This window comes from Ciona robusta, chromosome 2 (assembly GCF_009617815.1).
Source record: "Ciona robusta chromosome 2, ASM961781v2".
NCBI lineage: Eukaryota > Metazoa > Chordata > Ascidiacea > Phlebobranchia > Cionidae > Ciona > Ciona robusta.
The window spans coordinates 4,631,254-4,656,078 of record NC_143236.1 but is presented as its reverse complement, the minus strand read 5'-3'; the positions used below and the strand labels follow the sequence as shown (position 1 = coordinate 4,656,078).

General features: G+C 37.4%; 4 protein-coding genes and 1 long non-coding RNA gene across 7 annotated transcripts in view; 2 read left to right on the top strand and 3 right to left on the bottom strand.

Annotated features, from left to right (window-relative positions):
- Window positions 1-23: 23 nt before the first annotated feature.
- On the bottom strand, window positions 24-2,205 carry LOC149740389 (uncharacterized). Its single transcript, XR_016384357.1, has 2 exons — window positions 1,182-2,205; window positions 24-1,025 (listed from the first exon to the last, which is right to left on the bottom strand). It is a non-coding gene; the product is annotated as an uncharacterized LOC149740389 (long non-coding RNA).
- Window positions 2,206-2,669: 464 nt separating this feature from the next.
- On the top strand, window positions 2,670-6,654 carry LOC149740388 (growth hormone secretagogue receptor type 1-like). Its single transcript, XM_089871758.1, has 9 exons — window positions 2,670-3,276; window positions 3,514-3,642; window positions 3,703-3,832; window positions 3,896-4,024; window positions 4,276-4,415; window positions 4,731-4,861; window positions 5,217-5,330; window positions 5,397-5,535; window positions 6,045-6,654. Exons 1-9 carry the CDS (start codon window positions 3,158-3,160, stop codon window positions 6,163-6,165), a joined length of 1,152 nt encoding a protein of 383 aa, XP_089727884.1. The 5' UTR covers window positions 2,670-3,157; the 3' UTR covers window positions 6,166-6,654.
- A 92-nt stretch (window positions 6,655-6,746) lies between these two features.
- Window positions 6,747-10,881, top strand: LOC149740387 (growth hormone secretagogue receptor type 1-like). The gene is made up of 9 exons (XM_089871759.1): window positions 6,747-7,120; window positions 7,192-7,332; window positions 7,988-8,120; window positions 8,266-8,394; window positions 8,795-8,934; window positions 9,013-9,143; window positions 9,377-9,505; window positions 9,691-9,829; window positions 10,101-10,881. Exons 1-9 carry the CDS (start codon window positions 7,056-7,058, stop codon window positions 10,237-10,239), a joined length of 1,146 nt encoding a protein of 381 aa, XP_089727885.1. The 5' UTR covers window positions 6,747-7,055; the 3' UTR covers window positions 10,240-10,881.
- The window catches only part of LOC149740384 (coronin-7-like), a 57,018-nt gene continuing 42,961 nt past the window's right edge, over window positions 10,769-24,825 (bottom strand). Inside the window, exons 20-24 of the mRNA XM_089871706.1 lie at window positions 13,074-13,191; window positions 12,572-12,707; window positions 11,708-11,799; window positions 11,248-11,331; window positions 10,769-11,102 (exon numbers count right to left, since the gene is read on the bottom strand). Coding sequence (XP_089727832.1) covers window positions 11,091-11,102; window positions 11,248-11,331; window positions 11,708-11,799; window positions 12,572-12,707; window positions 13,074-13,191 — 442 coding nt within the window. The 3' untranslated portion in view covers window positions 10,769-11,090. The remainder of the gene's footprint in view (window positions 11,103-11,247; window positions 11,332-11,707; window positions 11,800-12,571; window positions 12,708-13,073; window positions 13,192-24,825) is intronic.
- LOC149740386 (uncharacterized) lies at window positions 13,445-22,392 on the bottom strand. Of its 3 annotated transcripts, none has more exons than XM_089871713.1 (9): window positions 22,199-22,392; window positions 21,977-22,102; window positions 21,571-21,627; window positions 18,788-18,829; window positions 18,377-18,472; window positions 16,491-17,812; window positions 16,053-16,337; window positions 15,723-15,917; window positions 13,445-15,480 (listed from the first exon to the last, which is right to left on the bottom strand). In XM_089871713.1, exons 1-9 carry the CDS (start codon window positions 22,303-22,305, stop codon window positions 15,392-15,394), a joined length of 2,319 nt encoding a protein of 772 aa, XP_089727839.1. In that variant the 5' UTR covers window positions 22,306-22,392; the 3' UTR covers window positions 13,445-15,391. The 3 variants fall into 3 exon arrangements, with proteins under 3 accessions (XP_089727839.1, XP_089727840.1, XP_089727838.1); XM_089871714.1 differs by having other exon boundaries at window positions 21,571-21,624; XM_089871712.1 differs by having other exon boundaries at window positions 21,977-22,305.

Genomic DNA, 24,825 nt, shown 5'->3' with positions numbered 1-24,825 from the left:
TGGTAATAAATTATCTGTATGAATGTAACTTACTTTATCCTCGCGTGGCCGGAAAACGACAGTCGTTATCACACGGGTTTAACACCTCGTGCCAGCTTACGAGTTACCATGTATTTGTAGGTGATTATTTTTTTCGTTTTTTTTTTAATTTTTTATGTATGGCTGATAATTTGGACAACCCATTAGTGACGACTGGGTTGGAGCTTTTGTCGTTAAGTCTCTTTCTTAAGGACACATACGCCCACAATGGTAGCAGCGTCGAGCCCTGAACCCATTACCTCTGGGGTTACAGGCAGGCGCGCTAATAACCACTATGCCACGGCGCCGGGAGCATTATATTGTAAGCATTTAAACGAGATGTCTTTGTGCTGTCCTACCTCTAACGCTTTGTTTAGGATCCCACAACATAGAATTTCCTATAACGTTAATATATATTATATTAAAATCGTCGGCTTTAGTGTTAAAGCCACTGCACCACGACAAGGTACCGACGAGCTAGCAGTGGAAATGTATGTTTATGCAACGCTGCCGGGTTAACCACTACTGACATTCTGCCTGCAACAATTCTAATATAACTATATAGAGAAATGAGAGAACCTGTAGAGAGGAAGAAGAGAGAAATTTTACATCCTAATGTTTTGCCACCTGTAAGAAAATGTGTTTTGGTTTGGAGCTATGCCCTACTTAAAAGAATAACCCTAAATCCAGCAACTTTGCGCAATGTTTACTTTTTTATGGGAAGCCTCTTCGTGGAAAAGTCAACAAAAATACGGAGCGTAAAGGGACGCGCGAGTGACAAAAATGATACAACATACGAAGTGCAGCTAGTCTTACCAACAAAAAGTTGGCCCACGCTCGAGAACTCCCCCCTAAAGCCTTAACGTGCTAGTAGTAAATTCACAATACCGTTCACCAGTACTACAATTTGTACCGTACTGGTGTTGAAGCTTGCGTTCCATCCACTCCTCTTCGCCCTCTCCGTCTGCAGGACCTGGTTACAATTTCATCGTCTCTTCTTTCTTCGTCTGTTTAAAAATCAGTGTTAATAATTTGATCTTACACAAATATCAAACCCGTTATTGCCATAATAGGCTATATTTGCCTGGATAACAATACGTTTAACCTGCGTTGAAAAAAGTAAGTTACCCCCAGAAAATTTAATATCGAATTGCAAATCTCACCTTTAAATTTTCCAATTAGTTCAAAGATTCTCCCAGCGACGTTGCATTGCCGACGTAATAAAATCATGGGGATCCAACCTATATCCGAAACTGAATTTTTAGATTGCCCTCGTCTACCCCATTAAATACATAAGGGTACAATAATATATAATACACATAAAGTTATATACATAAAAATATACATAAAGTTATAGTACTTTACTACATGCACCTGATATATGAAACCGAGACAACAATCAAAAGCGCAAAATAACCAAAAACGCCAACAATGGCCGACACATATAAGTGGCTCAAAAGCCCAACCAACAATAAACAAGAACCGCCAAACTCGGCCACCAACAATGGACATGTGTAATACCAAAACAAAAACAAACATCGAGCTAAAAACCGAAACTAAAAACATAAAACCAAAAAAGCAAACATATCAGCAAAAAAAACAACAACCGGTTGAGATGCAAGCTTGCAACTGAATGCTAACACAGAATTCGAGCAATAAACCAAATAATAAAAAGAAACAAAAACTCATCTTTCCAATTTCGACCCAAAGTTGCCTAAAACTTTTTTCTCCTAAGAGAGTATAAGACTACGGCGGAATTTTACACTTTACTGAAAAATGTTGATTCGGCGAACTAATTATTACAAGCGCCAGCGAGCTCAAGATAAAAAAGAATCAAGAATCCACCTTCCTCAGGTTCGAAAGAAATAGGATTTAAACTTATTTTCTCTTTCTCTTGGAGGCGCAAAATTTTGTCCTATCAGGATTTCTGAAACTTTAATGGAAACGTTTATTTTACCATTTACTTGCAGGCGCTTAAGTTTCTTAGAAATCGTGCGAAAATAGCCGATGTGTTATAAACCTTCGGATGTTATCCGAAGGTTTCCGAAACAAAAAAGTCCAGACATTGCATTTACAAACCACGCTCTCCCAGTTATTTCTAATTTTACCTTGAATTTGTCGTACCGAAAAAGTTGAAATAACATTTTACTATTAATTGCTTAGTTTTCCGTGTGCTACAAGTTTGCCCTAAAGACACATTCATCCACACTAGTACAGTCGCATCGTCGAGCCTCGAACCCAGGTACCACCTGGTTAAACGGCAAGCACTCTAAATAATGTTTTCATTTTTTTTATAAAATATTTATTTAATAACTTTGTTTTTTAGAAACTTTTATATTAAAACACACCTGAATATTTTAGGGTGTGACAGCGTACTATAGAGTTGTAGACAATTAATAAATAAATTATTAAAGTCAGTGGGAACAATGAAAACGTAATTTAAAATGTGAATTACTGAATATAGTAGGGTAGGGAAAGATGGGTAACCTGTTCAATATATTTTCTCGTTCCATTTAAATGTAAACAAAGAACACCATACTTTGAAGTGTGGGGAAAGAAGAGACAATTTTAGCACGTCTTTGCAAACAGCCTAAGCGTGTTTTTTAAAAAGTTACAACAGTATATATTATTCGCGAGATACGGTTTTATCATTCTTTGTTTACCACCAAATAGGATGACAAAATAGATTGATAGGGTGTCCCATCTTCTCCCACCTATAACTATCCCTTATTTAACATCACCTGCTCTCGTGGTCACTGCATTCAATTAAAATAGTATAGCCAGTTTAACATGCAGCAGTCTACAGTTTGGCTTATTTTATCAAATGTTTCACAAAAAATCAAAGCTTTATATGTGTATGTTAAATTGGCCTACCACTTACGCTACAAATAGACATTTGATCTGTGATTTGTAGTACAGGGGTATTTTACCAAGGGTGAAAACTAGAGTAATATATACAGAGTAAGAGTACGCATGCAGTAGGCCAGCACGCGTCGCACTATATTGTTGTTCAATAAAATATTAATTATAAATAGTTCTAGCGAGAAGAGGATGGTTGATTACTGTGGGAAAGGGGGTTGTATAAGACTGCACAATATACTTGCACTGTAGGTATATAGTTTAACATTTCGTTAAAAGCATGGAAGGTAAGGCTGTATCATCTGCTGCGTATACGCCAGATAGTTATGCCAAGCTCGCTTGGAATATTACAGAAGGTTACAACGAAAGTTATGGAAATGTGACACAGTCGAATATATTGTAAGTCGGCTAAGCGTTGTGGATAGCATTAGTTAAAAAGTTGTCTATAGATTGATAAGGGAGAATAGTAGGGTGGGGAAAGATGGGACACCTTTTCATTCTATTTTCTCGTCCCAAACCGTATCCTCATAACCTCTATAAACGGTTGTTAATTGTTTAAAACACAATCGAGGTATTTGGATCGTATGTGTTAAAATTGTCCCAACTTACCCCGCAAATAGTACTATATACTGACAGAGTGCACGAGCCGCCTTTCGATACAAACGCTGTCATCTTATCCACCTCGCTGATCATGCCAATGATGATCTTTGGAGTTCTGGCCAACATTCTCACGGTCTATGTGATCTGCAACTCAAAAAAGCTAAAGTAATTTTAAATTTAAAAAAATGCATTTGGTAAATTTTTAAACAAAACATTTTTTTCTAGAACCATCTTTAATCTTCTCATCACCAGTCTGTGTGTGTCAGATTGCATCTCTGCTCTTATAAGTCCTTTGTTTCTCTATCGCCGTACATGGGGTTTCGACCATTGGGTAATCTCAAACTTCCTGTGCAAGGTATAGACCATTTGGAATACTAAATTTCATTGATAAAATACTAATATTTTCTTTTGGCTGCAGTTCTTTTGGGGCGCTGACAATGGGACGTCCATATCAACTTCATTTCACATTCTCTGCTTCTCGTTTTTGAGACTGCTTTCCATAAGCTGGCCTCACCATTACAAACGCGTGAGCAGATTTCACGCCAAGGTATAATAACCTGAAAAAGTAACGTTTAACTTTTATAGTCCAAAACTGTCACATGTAAAGCAGAACAGTAGTTTCGTACATTTAAACATCTATATGTACCTTGTGCTGCGAAATACGTAACATATATACGACACAATCTAATCCCACACATTTTTATATTATAAAAGAGATATATTTCGCCTAAATGGCACCGTCAGTCGCCTAGTCAAATAGAATACGTAGTTCTGATGTTTATTTTGTTAATATGTTAGATGTGCTTGCTCGTAATTTGGCTTCTTTCAATTGGATTTGGCTTTGTTCCGTTTGCACTGTGGTTCTCCGCACGTAAAATGAACAGAAACGTCAAAAGTGCGGAAACCGGATGGCCTTCTTGTACCATCAGTCTGAACTGGTAAGCTTACTATTATGCCTTTTTAGCCGTTAAAAATATGTTATAGTCGTTTTACGCCGAATTTTGATACTTTACAACAGTTATATCATCTTTGCCGTGCACTTTGTTGGACCGTCAGAATTCTGTCAAATAATTGTGTAACATTTTTTTCGTCCACCATTAAATAAGTGCCAATAAAAGCAATTTTTTTGAAAAGTCCTGTATTACCCTAACCTTCTAAAACTGCCTTTTACGGTATTGACGCAAATTTTTATATTTTTTTGTTGACATGCCCCTTAAAGCATCAAAAACTGATACAAACCTTAAATTGAACAGGGCTTATCAATTCAAGAATTACTCCTTGTTCGGATACCTTGTATTTTTCTATATTCCTTTTGCATTGGTGGTGATGGTGTCCGTATCGGTGTCGGTCATCATCTGCAAGAGGAGAACAGAAAGAGCAAAAGGTTTGTATGTGCTGTGTATCGGGGTTAAGCATTTTTTTGTATATAGTAGGGTGGGGAAGGTTGAAACACCTTTTCATTCTATTTTATTATCCCATTTGGTAGTAAACAAAGAATATTCAAAGAATTATAAAATTGTATCCTCAAGACACCGATAGAACGTTGTTAATTGTTTAAAACACGATCAGAATATTTAGATATTATGTGCTAAATGTGCCCCGTCTTCCCCCACCCTACCACATTATTAAACTTCTTATTTTTTTATTCCCTCAACCACTGCCATTGTCAGAAAAAGGCGACTGGTGCGAAATACTGTTTTTTTGTGGTTACGTATTTTACGCTAAACATAGCCATACAGGAAAATCAAAAGATGATGTTGCGGAAATTTCGAGACAACGAAAGGAGAATCAAGCAATCGTACAACTGGCTCTGGTTGTTGGTTCCTTCATGTTGGGCTACATTCCACACACTGGTAAACTAACGCGAACGATTAGGTTATCATAATATTTTCACACGTTAATACAAAATTTTGGTACAGCCTATCACATATACGCAATGAACACTAAAGTGACAACGCACGAAGACGAGGTTTTTCATTGGTGGTTTGGGGTGGTGGAATATTTCTGTCTCCGACTCAGCGAATGTTTGAACCCAGTATTTTACAACCTTGCATCCAGGTCGGTTATGTTCGTACGCAAATTAAAGGGTTTAAACGACACTCGCTTATCCTCGCGTGGTGGCGCAACAACATTCGTTTTGCGAAGTTGTCCTGTTTCATTTAGTATTGTGGGGTAACAAGGAACACCTTTATCACATAATATCCAAATATCCTGAACAATTAGCAAAGGTCTATGAGAGTCGTGATGATATGGTTTTATAATTCTTTGAGTATTCTTTATTTATTACTAAATGCCACGAGAAATAGAATGAAAAGGTGTCCCGTCTTCCCCCACCCCAGTTAAATGACAGAGCTCCAAACTGACCCACAACATCTGAAATCTAATTAGCTCCCAAATATGCTCAGTGACTGTGCAAATATTCAGCTTATATGGAAATTATGTTTTATCAATCGACCGATCAAGGTCACACAATGTTTTTGGGCCTGGATGACGTAGAAGGATCGCGGCAACTCGTTTCCTGTTTACGCCTACCCGTATTACCAATGTTTTTATTATATATTTTGCAGCAAAATGCGAAACGAAACAAAAAAGGTTTTGGCGAGAATTTGCGTTTGCTGTGCTACTGAGCAGGCCAATCCGCAAAGTCGAATGACGATTTCCACAACGTTCGAATCAGGAAAATTGTAGCAGCCTGCTCTGTGTTATAAATGTGATGAATATCAAACTGGAACGCAGAGATTCATAGTTCACCCATAAGAGACCCTGTTGCTCATAAATGTCGTTTTTTTGTTGTTTTAAATCATAAACCAGCCCGAAAAACACCGGATATTTTATCAATTGGCCAGCAGTTTACAAACATGCTGTTTTAAACGTTGTTAATTGTGTTTTTTTTTTGTTTCGAAGTAAAGGTTTAAAAAAATAACAAAAAAAACGAAAGAAAAATCCGCTTTTCATGTTTTCATGTTTGAGATATCATGCCGCAGTGGTTTCATATTTCTTAGTAAAACTTTACGGGGTTGTGGTTCGTGCAATAAAACTAGATGTGTGAATGTAAATTATGATGCATGGTACTTGACATAGTAGTCTATTTAATGCTATACTAGCTTTATATGGAACTGCTAATATCGATATAGAGATAAAGGAACAATGTAAGAACAAAGCCTAAGTCTATATCATTAGCAACGATGACTTCCTTCAGAGAACACTTAGCGCTTCGTATAATTGTCACTTACCGCTTATAATAAAGTGTTTCAACCGAAGTTATTAAGCGTTTTGATAACAACCTATAGGGCTGCATAATTAAACGAGGTATTAAGTTAAGATTGCCAGGTACAGCGCGGAAAGCGGAAGGAGATCGAACAATTTACAAGCAATGACGGTGAACCTTGGTTCAGATTAATCGGCAGATCGATACGCCAATGTAGTGGGCGTGTACGTAATGATCTTCACATGAGGTCAGAGCGTTGATACGTTGTTGATCAGTTTCAGATGACATTCTATACCTTGGCGGTGACAGCAACAACAAGCATCATTGCTACACGTCTGTAGCTGGATGAGCTGAAGCTTTAAAAGAGATAATGGGATCAGGTGGGGATTTTACCACCAGCGCACTGTACAACGACGACTTTACAAACGTTTCGAGGTATGTAATTTAACTAGAGATTTTTGCATATACATAGTTGTATTTAATTTAATGTGCTTGATTACGTATAGGTCGACTAGTTACAATTACATGCCACCGTTCGATGAGGTGGCGGTGGTGGTTTCGGCAACCTTACTGTTGCCTATGATGCTGTTCGGTATTTTCGCCAACATTTTGACCATTTGTGTTATTACAAAGTCGAAAAATCTTCGGTGGGTTTTATTATCTTCGGTTTAACGTGTTTATGTTTGGGTTGTGACTAACACAGCATATAATGTCCTATAGTTCCAAAATCATAATATAGCAGGGTGGGGGAAGATGGGACACCTTTTCATTCCATTTTCACATCTCATTTGGTAGTAAACAAAACGTTTTCAAAGAATTTTAAAACAGCATTCACACGACTCCCTTAGACCATTGTTAATTGTTTAAAACGCGATCAGGATATTGAGATATTGTGTGCTAAAGGTGTCCAATCTCCCATGCTATACTATATAGCAGGGTGGAGAAAGATGGAAGATATTTTCGTTCTATTTTCTCGTCCCATTTGGTAGTAAACAAATAACGTTAAATGAATTATAAAACCATATCCTCATGACTTCCACGAGACCGTTGTTAATTGTTTATAATCACGATGGATATAATACGTGTTAAGTGGTGTCCCGTCTCCCCCATCCTACTATTTATGACCGCTGTGTTTGTGTAATACCATGAATTTGTACTACTTTACCTTTATTAATTCACGACACTTTAAATAACTGATTAAAACACAAGGTGGTATTTATCATCACTTTAAAATATATGTATTTTGATTAATATTTTTTCTATCTCTCCCCATCCTATGTAAAAAAAACTATTAAATTACAGAACCAGCACTTTCAATTTATTCATTGCAAGCCTATGCGTGTCAGATTTCATCTCTGCTCTAATCAGTCCGTTGTTTCTTTATCGTCGCACCTGGGGTTTCGATGATTGGAAAATCTCAAACTTTCTGTGTAAGGTATGCACGGTATGATTAAAAATTGCCAAACGTCAATCATGGACAGGCATCAGCTGCATTTTATGACTAATGAGCAACCAGACAACACGTAGGCTAATTAACGGTAAATTTGCACAAATGGTAATGGATTTCTCTTTGTTTGCAGTTTTTCTGGGGGGCAGACAACGGTACGTCTCTCTCAACTTCTTTACATATTCTCATCTTCGCTTTCTTACGTTTCTATTCCAGCACCTGGCCGTTTCGATACAAGGAGTTTAAAGTGAAACATGCGCAGGTAGACTACATATAGTAAGCTACCGACCAGTAGAATGTTTACTGGTATATGTACCATAAAGAACCTGTATCCATTTGTTTCAACAGAACACATATATATATATACATAGAGAGAGTATAGGGAAAGGTGCGGCACCATTTACACATAACTTTCCAATAAATAACCTGATCGTGTTTTAAACAATTAACAGCGTTCTGTGGAAGTCGTGTGGATACGGTTTTATAATTATTTCAAAGTTTTTGTTACCACTTAAAAGACGACTAATAGAATGCAAGGACGTCCCATCGCATCCCACTTTACTATACACCTGCAGATTAGCATGTTTTCGTTGACCAGTTATTTAACTTTTTTAAAGGTTCTTTGTTTAGCTTTGGCAGAACCTAGGCTATTGATTTTTCAGATTTGCATCGGATGCATTTGGCTGGTGGCCATAACTTGCGGGTTTATTCCTTTCTTTGTGTGGATGAATGCGCGGAAGATGAATAGAAATGTGTTGAGCCAAGAAACGGGCTGGCCTTCATGCACAATCGACTTGCACTGGTAAAGTATTTAAAGTAGATTACATATCCTGTAAAAGTGCCTTTGCGTCTAAGATTGACAGCACATTTTTCGCGCAAGGTTTGAGAACTTCAAGACATACGCAGTCGCTGGCTACGCCGTGTTCTTCTACACTCCGATGGTCCTGATTTTATTACTATCGATCGGCGTCACGGTGATCATGTATTACCGGAGATTTAAACGCAAAGCTCGTAAGCGATTATACTTTGAAAATTTGTTTGAAGCCTCTATTTGATAAACTGTGTTGCGATAACCGCTATATATGAGACAGTATTGGCCAATGACTAGTTACAGCTGTTCTGTCACCATGGTACACTTATCTGCAGCGTTCTGTCTTACATTGTTCCTTTATCTCTGCATAAGGGCTCAAAAGCATTGTATTACGGTGAGGATGTTTTATAAATTTACATTTATTTTAAAACAGAATATCACCCAGAGAGTAAAAACGTAAGCAGTAACGCCGAGGTTCGTCGGAGGCGTAAGGAGCATCAAGCGTTCGTACAGCTTTACCTGATTGTCGGGTCGTTTATGCTTGGTTACATTCCACATACAGGTACGTTAATCTTAGAAATTCCTTACTAAAGACAACTATAGTAAAAATTCAAGAAAACTATGGTAAATCAACTATATTATAGTAAAATTTCCAACTTAGAAATTAGAGTAAAAAGTCGTAACGTGCGTGTTTCGTTCCGCTAACATAAGGAAACGAATTTAAACTTTTAAAATTTGCCGTTACAGCATACCACATTTATGGGACGACCACAAAAGCAGTGACCCGCGAAGACGAGATTTTTCATTGGTGGTTTGGGATGTCCGAATATCTTTGCCTGCGTTTCAGTGAATGTCTCAACCCAGTTTTTTATAACCTTGCTTCAAGGTAAGTTTATAAATTCGTGGCTGTATACTCACGACGTTGGTATGAAATGTAAAAACATCATAACAAACATTGCACGACGTATGTTATCCTGCACACTAAAATAGATTGTGATAATTCTTCCACCAAGCATAATGTAAAATTTGTAACGTTTTGTCTGCAATTTCCTGATGAAGTCATGTCGGATGACAGACAAAACGTGGGAAATACACTGCGTTTTTTATACATTATGAACCTCTAAAGAATATTTATAAAAAATTCGTTGCTCTTGCAGTAAAATGAGACAGAAAACGAAAAAGCAGCTTGCCAAGATGTTTGGTTGTTTATCGGTCGCTGGTAATTGCAACCACAACATGTCGGATTCTTCTGCTGCTTCCACCAAGACAGAGAAAACAAAAAACAGCGCAGTTTGAACAATACTATCGAACTCGGTTCTACAACTGAATTATCAAATCCACGCCATCTAAGTTAAAAAACAACCTCTGGGATCTCCTAGGTTAAAGCCTTACAACTGCGTAGTTGTGTATATGGAAACAGTAAAGAACGCATATACGAATGCAGTGACGAAAATAAGTTATGCAGAACTTAAACACATTATTGTAGGCTACGAACTTGTACATTGCACATTTCTATAAAAAGTGTATATATTCAAGTGAAAAAAGTCATTGAAGTAGTGCACCGTAGAGCTTGTTTGCACAAATGAACGACTATAGTGAAGTGATGGATAGCCTACCTCCTGATTTTTCACTTTCCATAGTCTACTTCTACCCAATCAGTAGGCCATGCCATACTAACTTTGGGCCATGCACCTCTGACCAAAGAAAACTCTCTTAAAATTGGAAACATGTCTGTCTTAACGAGTTTTCAAAACTCATACTAGTTCTCTTTTGAAAAATAACAAACCTATACGTATTTCAAGGCATCTGTTACAAAAGTCATGACTATCCGTGTAACTTGTTTAATAATATGATCTATATTCTATATCGAGTTAATCTTGATTCTGCGACTACATTGTCGCCATTAAATGAACAATCTAATAAAAGAATGTAAAGATTCTCTTGGGTTAAGGGTATGTACAAATCGTAAGTGCCATTGAGTTGAGTTGAGAATCACTTTGGTTCAAAGACAGCTTTTGCAGGCCGTTGATGTTGCGAGCTTGCGTATATTGCACGCTGAGACAAACTCATGGAATGATTTGAATATGATATTATGTTTTGTGGTAAAAAGTAAAAATCAACCTGATGTAGAGGCAGAACCTGGTAAGCTAGTAATCGTCCTGTGAAATACAAAAATGTAGCTTAATGATATTACCTATAACTAAGAAATAAAATACTTCATGTACTTTAAATCAAATAAACCGAAACGGACTGTAGTCAAACCAAAACAATATTTAAACAGTATTTAAAACACGTGAATCTCACCCATTCATCTTCGTCCACTCCTTCCATTGTATCTTGCTCCAACTCTTTATCAAGGTCAAGTCTATTCGACATGGCAGCCAGCAACTGCATTAAACGGAATTAAAAGTCAAAGTATGTTTTTAATAAAAGAATGTAACTTGCTTTATCCTGGCGTAAAGGCAAAACGATAGTCGGTAAGTACGGACGTTATGTTTCATACACCTTGTGTCACGAGTACCACGTATATGTAACTTTGTGAGTGTATTTTTTTCAGTATGACTTACAATTTAAACAAACCATTACTGACAAATGGATTGGAGAAATTGTCACTAGGTGTCTCGCCCATGGACACATAAACCCACAATGGTAGCAGCGACGAGTCTTGAACCCATCCCGTCTGAGTTAGAGGCAAACGCCCCAACCGCTGTGCAACGGCGCGGGCCATTGGGGTCATATTTTATGGATAATAACTCCATCTTACCTCTTCTTTTTTCTCTTCGTCTGTCTTATAAGTCGATGGATCATATGATTCGTATTTCCGAGCTTTCGGTGCTTCCTTGGGTGCCTCACTCACTGCAAATATCGAGAAATATCTTGTAAATCAGTTAATTACGTCAGAGATAAAAATGTTAGAATGGTCATTTTTTTATATTAAACAGTATGAGAACTTTGTTATGTAACGCTGCTAACTTGGAAAATATATAGTAGGGTGGGGGGAGATGCGACACCATAATAGCACATCATATCCAAATATTCTGATCGTGTTTTAAACAATTAACAACGGCCTATAGGAGTTGTAAGGATATGGTTTTGTAATTCTTTGATTTTTTTTACCACAAAATGGGATGAGAAAATTGAACGAAAAGGTGTCCCAGCTTCCCCCACCCTACTATATAAAAATGATGATAAAAAAAGTGACAGAATGATCATTTTTATATTTGACAGCATGAGAAATGGGTTGTACAGTTTAACGCTTGCTAACATTGAAAATAAAACGCATACATAATATTATTTATGAACTAAGTTACGATAATTATCATACCATAATAGATTTTCCTCGAAAGGCAGACGATAGGTGAATTGTTTACAATGAATCGTACGTTTTATTTTCATAGTAGGGTGGGGGAAGATGGGACTCCTTTAACACACAATATCTAAATATACTGATCGTGTTTTAAACAATTAACAGCGGTCTATGGTAGTCGTGACAATAAAGTTTTATAAGTCTTTGAATGTTCTTTGTTTACTACCAATTGGGACGAAAAAATAGAGTTACAAGGTGTCCCATCTTTCCCCACCATACTATATTTTATAAGAAAGTTTTAAAATAATGAATATGACGTACATGGTTTCATATCTTTCGGGCAGACACTGATTTTCGAAGCTTGTACGTTTTTTCCGTCGAGCCACTGTTGTGACGTCATAGTAGGCTTCCGCAGGTCACGTGTTTCCGGAAACAAGTCGTCTTGGAAATATTCCATCTGTATGTAATGTACTTAGAGTATGGTAAAGATATTAAAATTGTAATTAAACAAAATTAAAAAGGGTTTGGTTTTACAATGGTTTTGTATTCTTATACTTTTGCTCCAACCCAGTGGCCACTAATGGGTTGTCTAAAATTGTTAATCATACAGAAAAAATCACCACAAAGTTACATACGGGGTAACTCGGTAGCGGACACAATGTGTATACACCAGAACACCTGCGTTATAAAGACTGTCGTTTCCCGCCACGCAAGGATAAAGCAAGTTACAATAATTCATTCATTCCACAGCACATACAATGACTTTTAATTTCATCCAATGCAGTTGCTGGCTGCCATGATAAAGCAAGTTACATTAATTCACCTTAATTCTCGGAACTTTAAACGAGATCGGAACCAGAGTGGTTTTGCTCAGCCGCCATGCGCGGGCAAATTCAACCTTACGAGGGTCGCATGTCGTTTTGGGAAGAAATAGAAACCCTATGTAACGGTTAGAAACATAATACTTTTTTTCAGAAACATTTTACCGAGAGACGTTTATGGTTAGAAACCTAATTTTGGAACACATTATTAGGTTCCGGAAACCTAATACCTATATTTTTAACAACCAAATTACCAACCGTTAGTGGGCAGCATGGAGCTAAAATGCAGTTTTACTGAATAAAAATAATGAAAAAGAGTTACACAACCCACGCACAACAATGTGTATATTATGATAGTTAATCAACGAGCTAGTCATGTATTCAGCTTTATTGTTGAAACGAAAGTCAATTTAACAGTTTATGAACCTATAAAAGCACATTATTATATACACTTCAATACAATATAATAGAAATATAGTCTATGGACCCATTAAAACACAATACAGTACAAATATAGTCTATGGACCCAATAAAACACAATACAGTAGAAATATAGTCTATGGACCCATTAAAACACAATGCAGTACAAATATAGTCTATGGACCCATTAAAACACAATGCGGTAGAAATATAATCTATGGACCCATTAAAACACAATGCGGTACAAATATAGTCTATGGACCCATTAAAAAAACACAATGCAGTACAAATATAGTCTATGGACCCATTAAAACACAATGCGGTACAAATATAGTCTATGGACCCATTAAAAAAACACAATGCAGTACAAATATAGTCTATGGACCCATTAAAACACAATGCGGTACAAATATAGTCTATGGACCCATTAAAAAACACAATACAGTACAAATATAGTCTATGGACCCATTAAAACACAATGCGGTAGAAATATAATCTATGGACCCATTAAAACACAATGCGGTAGAAATATAGTCTATGGACCCAATAAAACACAAAACAGTACAAATATAGTCTACGGACCCCATAAAAACAATACAGTAGAAATATAATCTATGGACCCCATAAAACACAATGCAGTACAAATATAGGGACCCATTAAAACACAATACAGTACAAATATAGTCTATGGACCCAATAAAACACAATACAGTACAAATATAGTCTATGGACCCATTAAAAACAATGCGGTACAAATATAGTCTATGGACCCATTAAAAAAACACAATGCAGTACAAATATAGTCTATGGACCCATTAAAAACAATACAGTAGAAATATAATCTATGGACCCCATAAAACACAATGCGGTACAAATATAGTCTATGGACCCATTAAAACACAATACAGTAGAAATATAGGGACCCATTAAAACACAATACAGTAGAAATATAGGGACCCAATAAAACACAACACAGTAGAAATATAGTCTACGGAGCCATTAAAACACACAATACAGTACAAATATAGTCTATGGACCCAATAAAACAAAATACAGTACAAATATAGTCTATGGACCCATTAAAAAACACAATACAGTACAAATATAGTCTATGGACCCATTAAAACACAATGCAGTAGAAATATAGTCTATGGACCCATTAAAACACAATACAGTACAAATATAGTCTATGGACCCATTAAAACACAATACAGTAGAAATATAGGGACCCAATAAAACACAACACAGTAGAAATATAGTCTATGGACCCATTAAAAAACACAATACAGTACAAATATAGTCTATGGACCCAATAAAACAAAATACAGTACAAATATAGTCTATGGACCCATTAAAAAACACAATTCAGTACAAATATAGTCTACGGACCCATTAAAACACAATACAGTACAAATATAGTCTATGGACCCCATAAAACACAATGCGGTACAAATATGGTTAATGGATGCATTACAAGCATGAGGTAGAAATATAGTCGAAGAAATCTCTAAAAATACAAGGCGGTAGAATTATACAACCCATACTAGAGCATGACTGATAGTAGCGTTTTTGCTAATTTGACGATTACTCAGAAGAGGGGCATTAATATTGCTGTGAGTTAACCAGACAAACGAAAAAACATTCATCATTATAAATTCAAAAAGCAAACTGGTCCGCAAACATTACCTAGTTTATAAACCTAAGTTACTATCAATTAGTTTATAAATATTGATTAGAGCAACCAAATATTGGTTATATGCAACTTAAATTTGTATAATATTAGTATCACATCATATTGAAAAAAACAATGTCAGTCAGGCTCCAGTGTATAATCCCAATCGTAAAAACAATGCAGTAAAATATACAGTCTAGTCTTTATACAGTAAATTAAACAAGGCAATTAATATAACAGCTTCTTCTTTCTTTTTCGCTTAAATGGAGATTCAGCTACAAACTCATCATCAGAACGCACTTGTTTGCATGGGGACCCTGTAAAATAATACATAGTTAAGTATATCTGAAGACGTTAATAAAAAAGAATACTTTGTGTTAAAAGGGACAACTATTAATCAGGTGAACAAAGACAAAACCTGAACCACTAAAATTAAATTCAAATGAGTAAACATGCAAAAGATAGAAAAGCATGTGTTAAAAAAACAGACAAGATATGAGCATACATTTAAATGTATATGCAAAATAAAACAGACAAATTATCCATAAATACCACTCACAAGTTGTCACAACACGTCGAGCTGGATAAAAAAGGTTGTCTGCGGGCCACCTCGCTTTGCATTCTTCTTCCATCTTAATTTCATTAAACTGCTTGATGCGTTTCCCATTTTTTGTTTTTAAATCCCGCACACGGTAAATATCTATTACTTCAGCATCATCCGAAAATGCAACCCGAATAAACTTTTCATCTTTATCTGCAAAATAAATGTCAGCATTTCATTTTCACATAAAAAACAGTTACCTGCTTGACGTTTATGTTATGTAAAAATTAAGTCCAGAATTTAAACTACTCATTTAAATATACAAAGTAAAAGTACAACATAACTTACTTAAGTCAGCACACACAAGATCAGTCTCTTTATCTACCGCAGTCGGATCAGAATCAGTCAGTGTAACACCTCTTTCTTCCTCAGCAGAATTGGGATCAGGCAGTCCAGCACCTCTCTCTTCCTCAGCAGAATTGGGATCAGGCAGTCCAGCACCTCTCTCTTCCTCAGCAGAATTGGGATCAGGCAGTCCAGCACCTCTCTCTTCCTCAGCAGAATTGGGATCAGGCAGTCTAACACCTCTCTCTTCCTCAGCTGAACTAGAATCATGCTCATTACACTTTTCATCTGCAAAATAATTTTAAAATAAGGAATTTGGAAAGCTACAACGTTTATGTTATTTTTAGTTGTTAATAAAAGGATTATTTATGAAATGTGGCTTTATAATAAATTAAAGAAATATGGCATTTATGTATGTTATAAATATGGATGAATTCTAACCATTTGCTAACTGTTGCAATGTTGTACGACCCTGTTCCACAAGCTCATGCGGATGCGAAATGTCATACACCTTATGAGCTACAGCAATTGAGTGACCTTTAGACCTAGCAATGGCAATTTGAGCGGATTTCGATTGTTTACTTGCAACCATCGTAATTAACTTCCGGACATCTGTTACTGTTATATCCTTGTTTGTTGAATGAAATACTTGACTGCTTGTTTTCTTCCAATATCTATTAAATTCTGTTGACTCCATTTTTCTGTTACAACTTATTGAAGGAAACACTTTATCTAACTTGGTTGATTTTTGTTTTTTTGTTGCCCATAAATGATTTGAGGTAGTCCTCATATCGTGCAATTCCTCAACACTTAGCACTAAACAGGCATGTTCATTTTTTAACTTTTGGTCTTTAACGTATATACTATAATTTCCTTTCGATGTTTTTTCTGCTGAATCTAACTCTTCGATTGTGACTCCGGTTAGCACAGATGGTCGACAACCAGCTCGACAAACGACTCTTAAAAAAACATCACCACATAATTCTTGAACTTCTGATTTCGACAAACTGCCAACTTCACTTCTGCGTAACTCAGCTATGGTCATTCCATGATTTTGCTCATACTCTAAAATTGCCCGGTAGGGCTGTGGCAAACCACTCAACTTTTTTCTAGAGTGCTGTTTGACAATGTTTTGCCTTTTTTCTTTCCGTGCTCTTTGTCGACTCAACCAAGAAACTGTGTACTTTATTAGTTTATGAACACTCTCACTCATGTACATTGGATATTCCAAGTCTACAAACTCCAAAAAGTTTTTTAATGTAGCCAGGTACGCATATTTTGTTCCATCTCGGCCATCACCAACAATGCTCTTTTCAATATTGATAAAAATGCGCTTGGGGTCTTGTATTTCACTAGGATTTTGAATCATCTTTTTAACCTGATTCATATATGTTTTAGCTGTATCTGCATTGACTGGATTTCTTTTTCCAACCCCAATATCTTGTAAATGTCTCTCGTACATTAATAAAATTTTGTTGTACTGTGAAGTTTCAGTATTGCAATCGACCAACATATTTTGAAACTGAGTGCCTTTTATATCAATGTCTGGATGAGCTTTAATGCAGTGCCTTTTTAAACACTTTACTACAAGGTGACATATGCTGCACTCATATCCATTAAAATCTTTATAGTTTCCCTGTTTTTGAAGTTTTAACTCAGAGTCATAGAGAAGCTTGCTTTTTGGCAAATCTTTATGGTGATTGTTATAGTGTGTTGTTACATTATAAAACATTTTGGAGCAGTAGGGACATTTTCTTTGGCGTCTGGAATGAAAAAAGATTAGTCTGTGAACACAAAATCATAAAGCCAGCAGACACACTTAAAATAATAATAGAAATATTTAGGTTTTGATTTTTGCACTTTCAGTAAACACAACATTGCAGCCAAACTTAACAAGCATTGCATTGCAGGTTGCCTCTAGCACTTACTGAGATAAAAATAATTTAATGTGTATGTTAAGGATGTACCATTCCATAAACCGATAGGAATTGTGGATCATAGGCGAATTGCCTTCCATGGATTATTAAAATTAGGTGCCAGCATCATTAACCAGTAAGGCCTAAGAAACATTTTGACATTCAAATTTTCACTAGTAACTGATTTTACTGGTTTTACTAAAGATTAGCCTACCCATCGGTTACACTTTAGATGGAATGCAAAAGAATAAATTGCGATAAGTGTTGCTTTTTTGGTCCATTTATACTTAAAATATAAAACACTTAAAAAAAAGTTAAAACTTTTGGTTCGACCCAGAAATTTAGAACCTTAATTAACTTTTATAATCAGATTATCAGAAATACACATACATTTGAAAAATATCATCTTACCTGCCAGATTTCGAAATCTTTCCAGTTTTTAATATTGTACTACTTTTGGTGGATAACGGTGTACTACTTTTGGTTGATAATGGGGAAGAAGTTGCACTGAAACATAGCATATGTAACATAACAAACTATTGCACAAATAAAGTAGGTGATTCAAAAATGCGTTAAAAACTCGAGCTTTATTGGGTTTGCTTGTGGACAATAATACCCATTTTAATAAAAAGAATATAATATATCAATATATATTGTTAAAAAGACGTGTCTTAATTGGTATAAACAGATGAAACATTGGTGCAATTTTTATGCATGTTCATCGTGGATAATGTAACGATTATTTGCACCATAATACCTTTGATAACCTATTACGATTATTACATCACAAACAAGAATATAACTAAATATTTAAACACATACTTCGAGCTGGTTCCAGAACAGGTTGGCTGATCACTAAATATCCTGTAAAGAGAAATTATTGTTTATTAACCAACCATGATGCAGGGTTGATATTAATTATTAAAAGGAAAAACATAGTATTAAACTGATTTACTGCCTATACATTAATTTGCAATGCTCAGATAATATTCGTATTGCAGTAGTATATACTATGTTGCACATTTAGATATTCTTCTTAATAAACTAGATGCCCATAGACAATGTATATAACATTAGAATGTTAGATATAAATAATTGAACTTCCAGACTCCAGTCTTAAACCCAACCTGCTTTAGCCACGAGGCAAGTACACTTATTGCAAAGCCATGGCTATGGAATAATAAATATTGAATTAGAATATACATACAGTGGCGCACCCAGACGGAAATAAAGAGGGGGGGTTGGGGGGGACGAGTTCGCGGCCTCTCAGGATCGTTTAACCAGGGAGGAGTTGGCGGCTGTGTAACGTAGCATATTTTAACCTAGGACGAGTTCGCGGCTGTGTCAAGTATCATATTTTAACTGGGGACCAGTTGGCGGACCTGTAACCTACCATCGTTTAACGAGGGACGAGATCGATCGTTTAACCGGGAGTTCGGGGACGGGACGTTTAACGTAGAATCGTTTAACGGGGGACGAGTTCACGCCGTGTAACGTAGCATCGTTTAACCGGGGACGAGTTCGGGGACGTTTAACGTAGCATCGTTTAACCGGGGACGAGTTCACGCCGTGTAACGTAGCATCGTTTAACGAAAGACGAGTTCGCGGCGGTGTAACGTAGCATCGTTTAACCGGGAACGAGTTCACGCCGTGGAACTTACCATCGTTTAACCGGGGACGAGTTCACGCCGTGTAACGTAGCATCGTTTAACGAAAGACGAGTTCACGCCGTGTAACGTAGCATCGTTTAACGAAAGACGAGTTCGCGCGGTGTAGCGTAGCATCGTTTAACCGGGGACGAGTTCACGCCGTGTAACGTAGCATCGTTTAACCGGGGACGAGTTCGGGGACGTTTAACGTAGCATCGTTTAACCGGGGACGAGTTCACGCCGTGTAACGTAGCATCGTTTAACGAAAGACGAGTTCACGCCGTGTAACGTAGCATCGTTTAACCGGGGACGAGTTCGCGCGGTGTAGCGTAGCATCGTTTAACCGGGGACGAGTTCACGCCGTGTAACGTAGCATTGTTTAACCAGGGACGAGTTCACGCCGTATAACGTAGCATCGTTTAACCGGGGACAAGTTCACGCCGTGTAACGTAGCATCGTTTAATCGGGGACGAGTTCACGCCGTGTAACGTAGCATCGTTTAACCGGGGACGAGTTCACGCCGTGTAACGTAGCATCGTTTAACCGGGTCGAGTTCACGCCGTGTAACGTAGCATCGTTTAACCAGGGACGAGTTCACGCCGTGTAACGTAGCATCGTTTAACAGGGGACGAGTTCACGCCGTGTAACGTAGCATCGTTTAACGAAAGACGAGTTCACGCCGTGTAACGTAGCATCGTTTAACGAAAGACGAGTTCGCGGCGGTGTAGCGTAGCATCGTTTAACCGGGGACGAGTTCGCGCCGTGTAACGTAGCATCGTTTAACCGGGGACGAGTTCACGCAGTGTAACGTAGCATCGTTTAACCGGGGACGAGTTCACGCCGTGTAACGTAGCATCGTTTAACGAAAGACGAGTTCGCGGCGGTGTAGCGTAGCATCGTTTAACAGGGGGCGAGTTCGCGGCCGTGTAAGGTAGCATCGTTTAACGAAAGACGAGTTCGCGGCGGTGTAGCGTAGCATCGTTTAACCGCGGACGAGTTCGCGCCGTGTAACGTGGCATCATTTAACAGGGGGCGAGTTCGCGGCCGTGTAAGGTAGCATCGTTTAACGAAAGACGAGTTCGCGGCGGTGTAGCGTAGCATCGTTTAACCGGGGACGAGTTCGCGCCGTGTAACGTAGCATCGTTTAACAGGGGGCGAGTTCGCGGCCGTGTAAGGTAGCATCGTTTAACGAAAGACGAGTTCGCGCCGGTGTAGCGTAGCATCGTTTAACCGGGGACGAGTTCGCGCCGTGTAACGTAGCACCGTTTAACGAAAGACGAGTTCGCGGCGGTGTAGCGTAGCATCGTTTAACAGGGGGCGAGTTCGCGGCCGTGTAAGGTAGCATCGTTTAACGAAAGACGAGTTCGCGGCGGTGTAGCGTAGCATCGTTTAACAGGGGGCGAGTTCGCGGCCGTGTAAGGTAGCATCGTTTAACGAAAGACGAGTTCGCGGCGGTGTAGCGTAGCATCGTTTAACGAACGACGAGTTCGCTGCGGTGTAGCGTAGCATCGTTTAACAGGGGGCGAGTTCGCGGCCGTGTAACGTAGCATCGTTTAACAGGGGGGGGCGAGTTCGCGGACGTGTAACGTAGCATCGTTTAACAGACGAGTGCACAAGCTGGTGTGTTTGAATCAACAACGAGTTCTGGAATTTTACACCGGATGCTTGTTGAGCCCAAACATATTAATATGTCAATTCGTCGGCATCTTATCTAGACCTATCTGGAATTAAGTTAAAGTATCCAAAGACGCACAGTAAGCTAACACATTACATATGGACACATTACGCGAATGCGAATTTATATTTCTGTAATGGTTGAAGGGAATTGTTACCATTTATTGATATCAAAAAGGGGGGCTGGTCCCCTTAATTTCACTCCCCCTGCATGTGCCACTGTATACATACAACAATTTAACAAATAAAAAACATAAATTTAAAACAGTTTTGTTTTGTAACCTTTCAATGCTTGTTGTAAAATTCTTGACAACATCTCGGAGCATCTGTTTTTTCCTTCTAAATCATAAAAACATTGGAGAGCTACTTAGTTATATATTATGAAAAAGGGGAAAAGCAGACTTGCGCAAAAGTTTTTTAAGTAGAGAAACTAATATAGTCTATAATATATAATTATATAGCCTATGTCACCAAAATTCAACTGGCTTTTTGCGCATTATAAAAGTTCAGTTTTAGTACTAAAAATTAAAGACACATTTTTTTAAAAATATTATATAGTGGGTATCACCATGTCAGTGCGAGACCTAAGGAACATTTTAACACTAACAATTTTACTAATCACCAGCTAAAGGATTGCCCAACAGACTACAAATACAGTACTAGATAGTACTCGTAGTAGGTAAGGTACCTGTTACGTTCTCGTCCTAATAAATGTACATTATTTTGTGTACAATTAAGAACATTTTCATTATCTTCACTTAACACTTCTGAATCTTCACTTACTACTTCATTGAAATCTTCTTCTTCTAAATCTCTGTAATAAAAAGAAAACTTATGCAATGTGGAAACAGGTACAAATGGTGATACCGAGTCTGAACAATCGCATTCGATATACAGCAAATTCAAATACCTTTCTAAAACAAACGAGTCGGCATGAACGGATTCCACTTCACCATCACTTGGACTACTCACGGAAGAATCGGTAATTAAATTATAAAAACTTGACACGGACGACATTATTTTACAGCATACACATTCAATAACTCTTGCTTCTCAACTTCTGTAAACTAAATTCCCTCCTAACTGAAAAAATTACCCACAATGCAAAGCCAGAAAAACGTGTTTTTACCTGATTCATTGTTACGTTCAACATACCTACTGTTACGTCAGGCAGCAGGGCGCCATTTTGTATGAAAATAACACAGCGGACATGCGGAAATGCACATATTTAGCAAATGAAAGGAACTATACGCATAGAACAATTTTAACGATGGAAAAGTGAAAAAAATGTATTGACGTGTTACTAAAATAAAAACTCTTGCTTCTCAGCTTCTGTAAACTAAATTCCCTCCCAACTGAAAAAAATTACCCACAATGCAAAGCCAGAAAAAACGTGTTTTTACCTGATTCATTGTTACGTTTAACAAACCTACTGTTACGTCAGGCTGCAGGGCGCCATTTTGTATGAAAAATAACACAGCGAACATGCGGAAATGCACATATTTAGCAAATGAAAGGAACTATACGCATAAAAACAATTTTAACGATGGAAAAGTGAAACAAATGCATTGGCGTGTTACTAAAATAAAAAACGAATGTAAAGAAGGCCAATTTGTTAATGTTTTGGCTAATTGTTGGTACCCGAATTGGGCCAGTCATCGTTTTCTAAAAATGAACACCATGAACTCGTAAAAATAAAAGTTTGCGTGTTGCTGTAAACATAGCCATAACACTCGACTTAAGAAGTTTTAATTGGAATACATTTTTTCGTACTTGTTATTATGAATCAAATTAGGTTTGTATGTATTTGTCACTGTGGCTGACTTCTTGATAAGCTTTCGGCCATATGTCTATGACTCTATACGATCATAAAAGTTTCGCGGGATTTTAATATTCAGATATTGCACCAGTAAGTTGCTCTTCGGTGTCCCCACTGATCAGACTACGACAGAAAAGCGATAAATGAAGTATAAACCCACAACACTTGACAAGAGGGTTGATGTGACGTCACGTGACAAAACCAAGTAAAATATTTTAAAATAGACTAATAGAGCATTGTCAACACAACTACCAGAACTTATCTCGCGCGACTGAAAGATAATTTAAGCCTTGGGCAATTCTCATGAACCAGCTCTCTGTTGGCCGAAATTATCGATGTTTTACAACATGATCAAATGTCGTCCTTCCCTATCATCTGACGTCAGGTCGCTGTCACGTGATTTTATTCTTCATGCATAATTCGCCATTTTTCGTCCGCCAAAATTAAAATTAACCCAACTACCTTGTACTGCGTCTCCAGATCAACTTATTGGCCACAGGCGGCTCTGAAACTATTGGAAAATAATGCCACTGAAACTGACCACAAAATACTTTCTATCACAATAGCATATAGGCTACGCTAATGGGAGTAAATATTTTCGTTCCACAGATATATGTAACTTATACGTTTGCACACACACGAAGAGTACATGAAGTACATATAGAAAGCATAAATTTATAAAAAAAAAATCCACTTCAACTGTAACTCCTTGATCAAAAAAACGTATCGGTCGGTAGCCCGGTTTCGGTGATGCCAGGATAGAGGATATACACGAAAAATGTCATTGTTAATAATCTCGGGTTTCGAAAATCCTACGTCTACACTCTACAAGGTGATCTCTGTTTGAATCAGAAGGAAATACCCAACAAGACGTGCGTGATGAAAAATTTCCCAAACCAAATAACTTCACTAAACAAGTGTTATAACGGCATATGTAGATTAAACTAAAACGTTAAAAGTAAATCGTGCCCACCACGCATCATCATGGAAACAAAATATTTCTGGAAAAAATATATTTTGCAGCAGTACAATTAATAATAAAAAAGAAATTTGTCAGTAAATAAGCGAATACATCCCATAAATGGCAACGAATAAGAAGTTAGCGCCACCTAGCAGAAAATGTGCAGAAATAAAGACTTCCGGGGCAGTGGCAATGTTATTAAACTTACAAATAATACTATACGAACACCAAATTCTTTCTGTTCACTCACTTTAAGCGCTGTTCAGTTAAAGTTTGGGTGTGTTTCGTTGGCAAACTGATTACCGCTAGAAAGCCGGAGACTTGAATTTGGATTCTAGCTCCGGTAACAGCCAATTAAATAAATTTAAATAAAAAATACTGTAAACTTTTATTGTGAGCTAAAGTTAAAAATCCACTCCCGACACAGACCCACAAAACCGTATTCACTTGCGCAATACATTTAACCCATGCGCCAGTTTTATATTCACTTGCGCAATACATTTAACCCATGCGCCATGATGTTTTTTATGCGTGCGCCGTATTACAGTGCAATAACTGCTGTAAAAAAACTAATTAATTGAATATGTATTATTGCATTTACAAAGATTAATAATTTTATAAAGTTATTTAGAAACCTTATTACGATTGTATAACATTATCGGCGCTGTAGCACACTTGGTTAGCGCACCGGCATCCAACCCAGCGGCAATGGGCCCAAAGGTCCTCCCCGTGATCACAAATGGGTTGTCCAAATTAT

Coding starts and splice junctions, on each gene's coding strand:
- LOC149740388 (XM_089871758.1), top strand. CDS start 3,158: ATGGAAGGTAAGGCTGTATCATCTGCTGCGTATACGCCAGATAGTTAT. Junction 3,277..3,513: donor GTGACACAGTCGAATATATT/GTAAGTCGGCTA, acceptor ATATACTGACAG/AGTGCACGAGCCGCCTTTCG. Junction 5,536..6,044: donor TTTTACAACCTTGCATCCAG/GTCGGTTATGTT, acceptor TATATTTTGCAG/CAAAATGCGAAACGAAACAA.
- LOC149740386 (XM_089871712.1), bottom strand. CDS start 22,305: ATGTCGTCCGTGTCAAGTTTTTATAATTTAATTACCGATTCTTCCGTG. Junction 21,628..21,976: donor TTAGGACGAGAACGTAACAG/GTACCTTACCTA, acceptor TTTATGATTTAG/AAGGAAAAAACAGATGCTCC. Junction 18,473..18,787: donor TGTTCTGGAACCAGCTCGAA/GTATGTGTTTAA, acceptor GCTATGTTTCAG/TGCAACTTCTTCCCCATTAT.
- LOC149740387 (XM_089871759.1), top strand. CDS start 7,056: ATGGGATCAGGTGGGGATTTTACCACCAGCGCACTGTACAACGACGAC. Junction 7,121..7,191: donor GACTTTACAAACGTTTCGAG/GTATGTAATTTA, acceptor GATTACGTATAG/GTCGACTAGTTACAATTACA. Junction 9,830..10,100: donor TTTTATAACCTTGCTTCAAG/GTAAGTTTATAA, acceptor TTGCTCTTGCAG/TAAAATGAGACAGAAAACGA.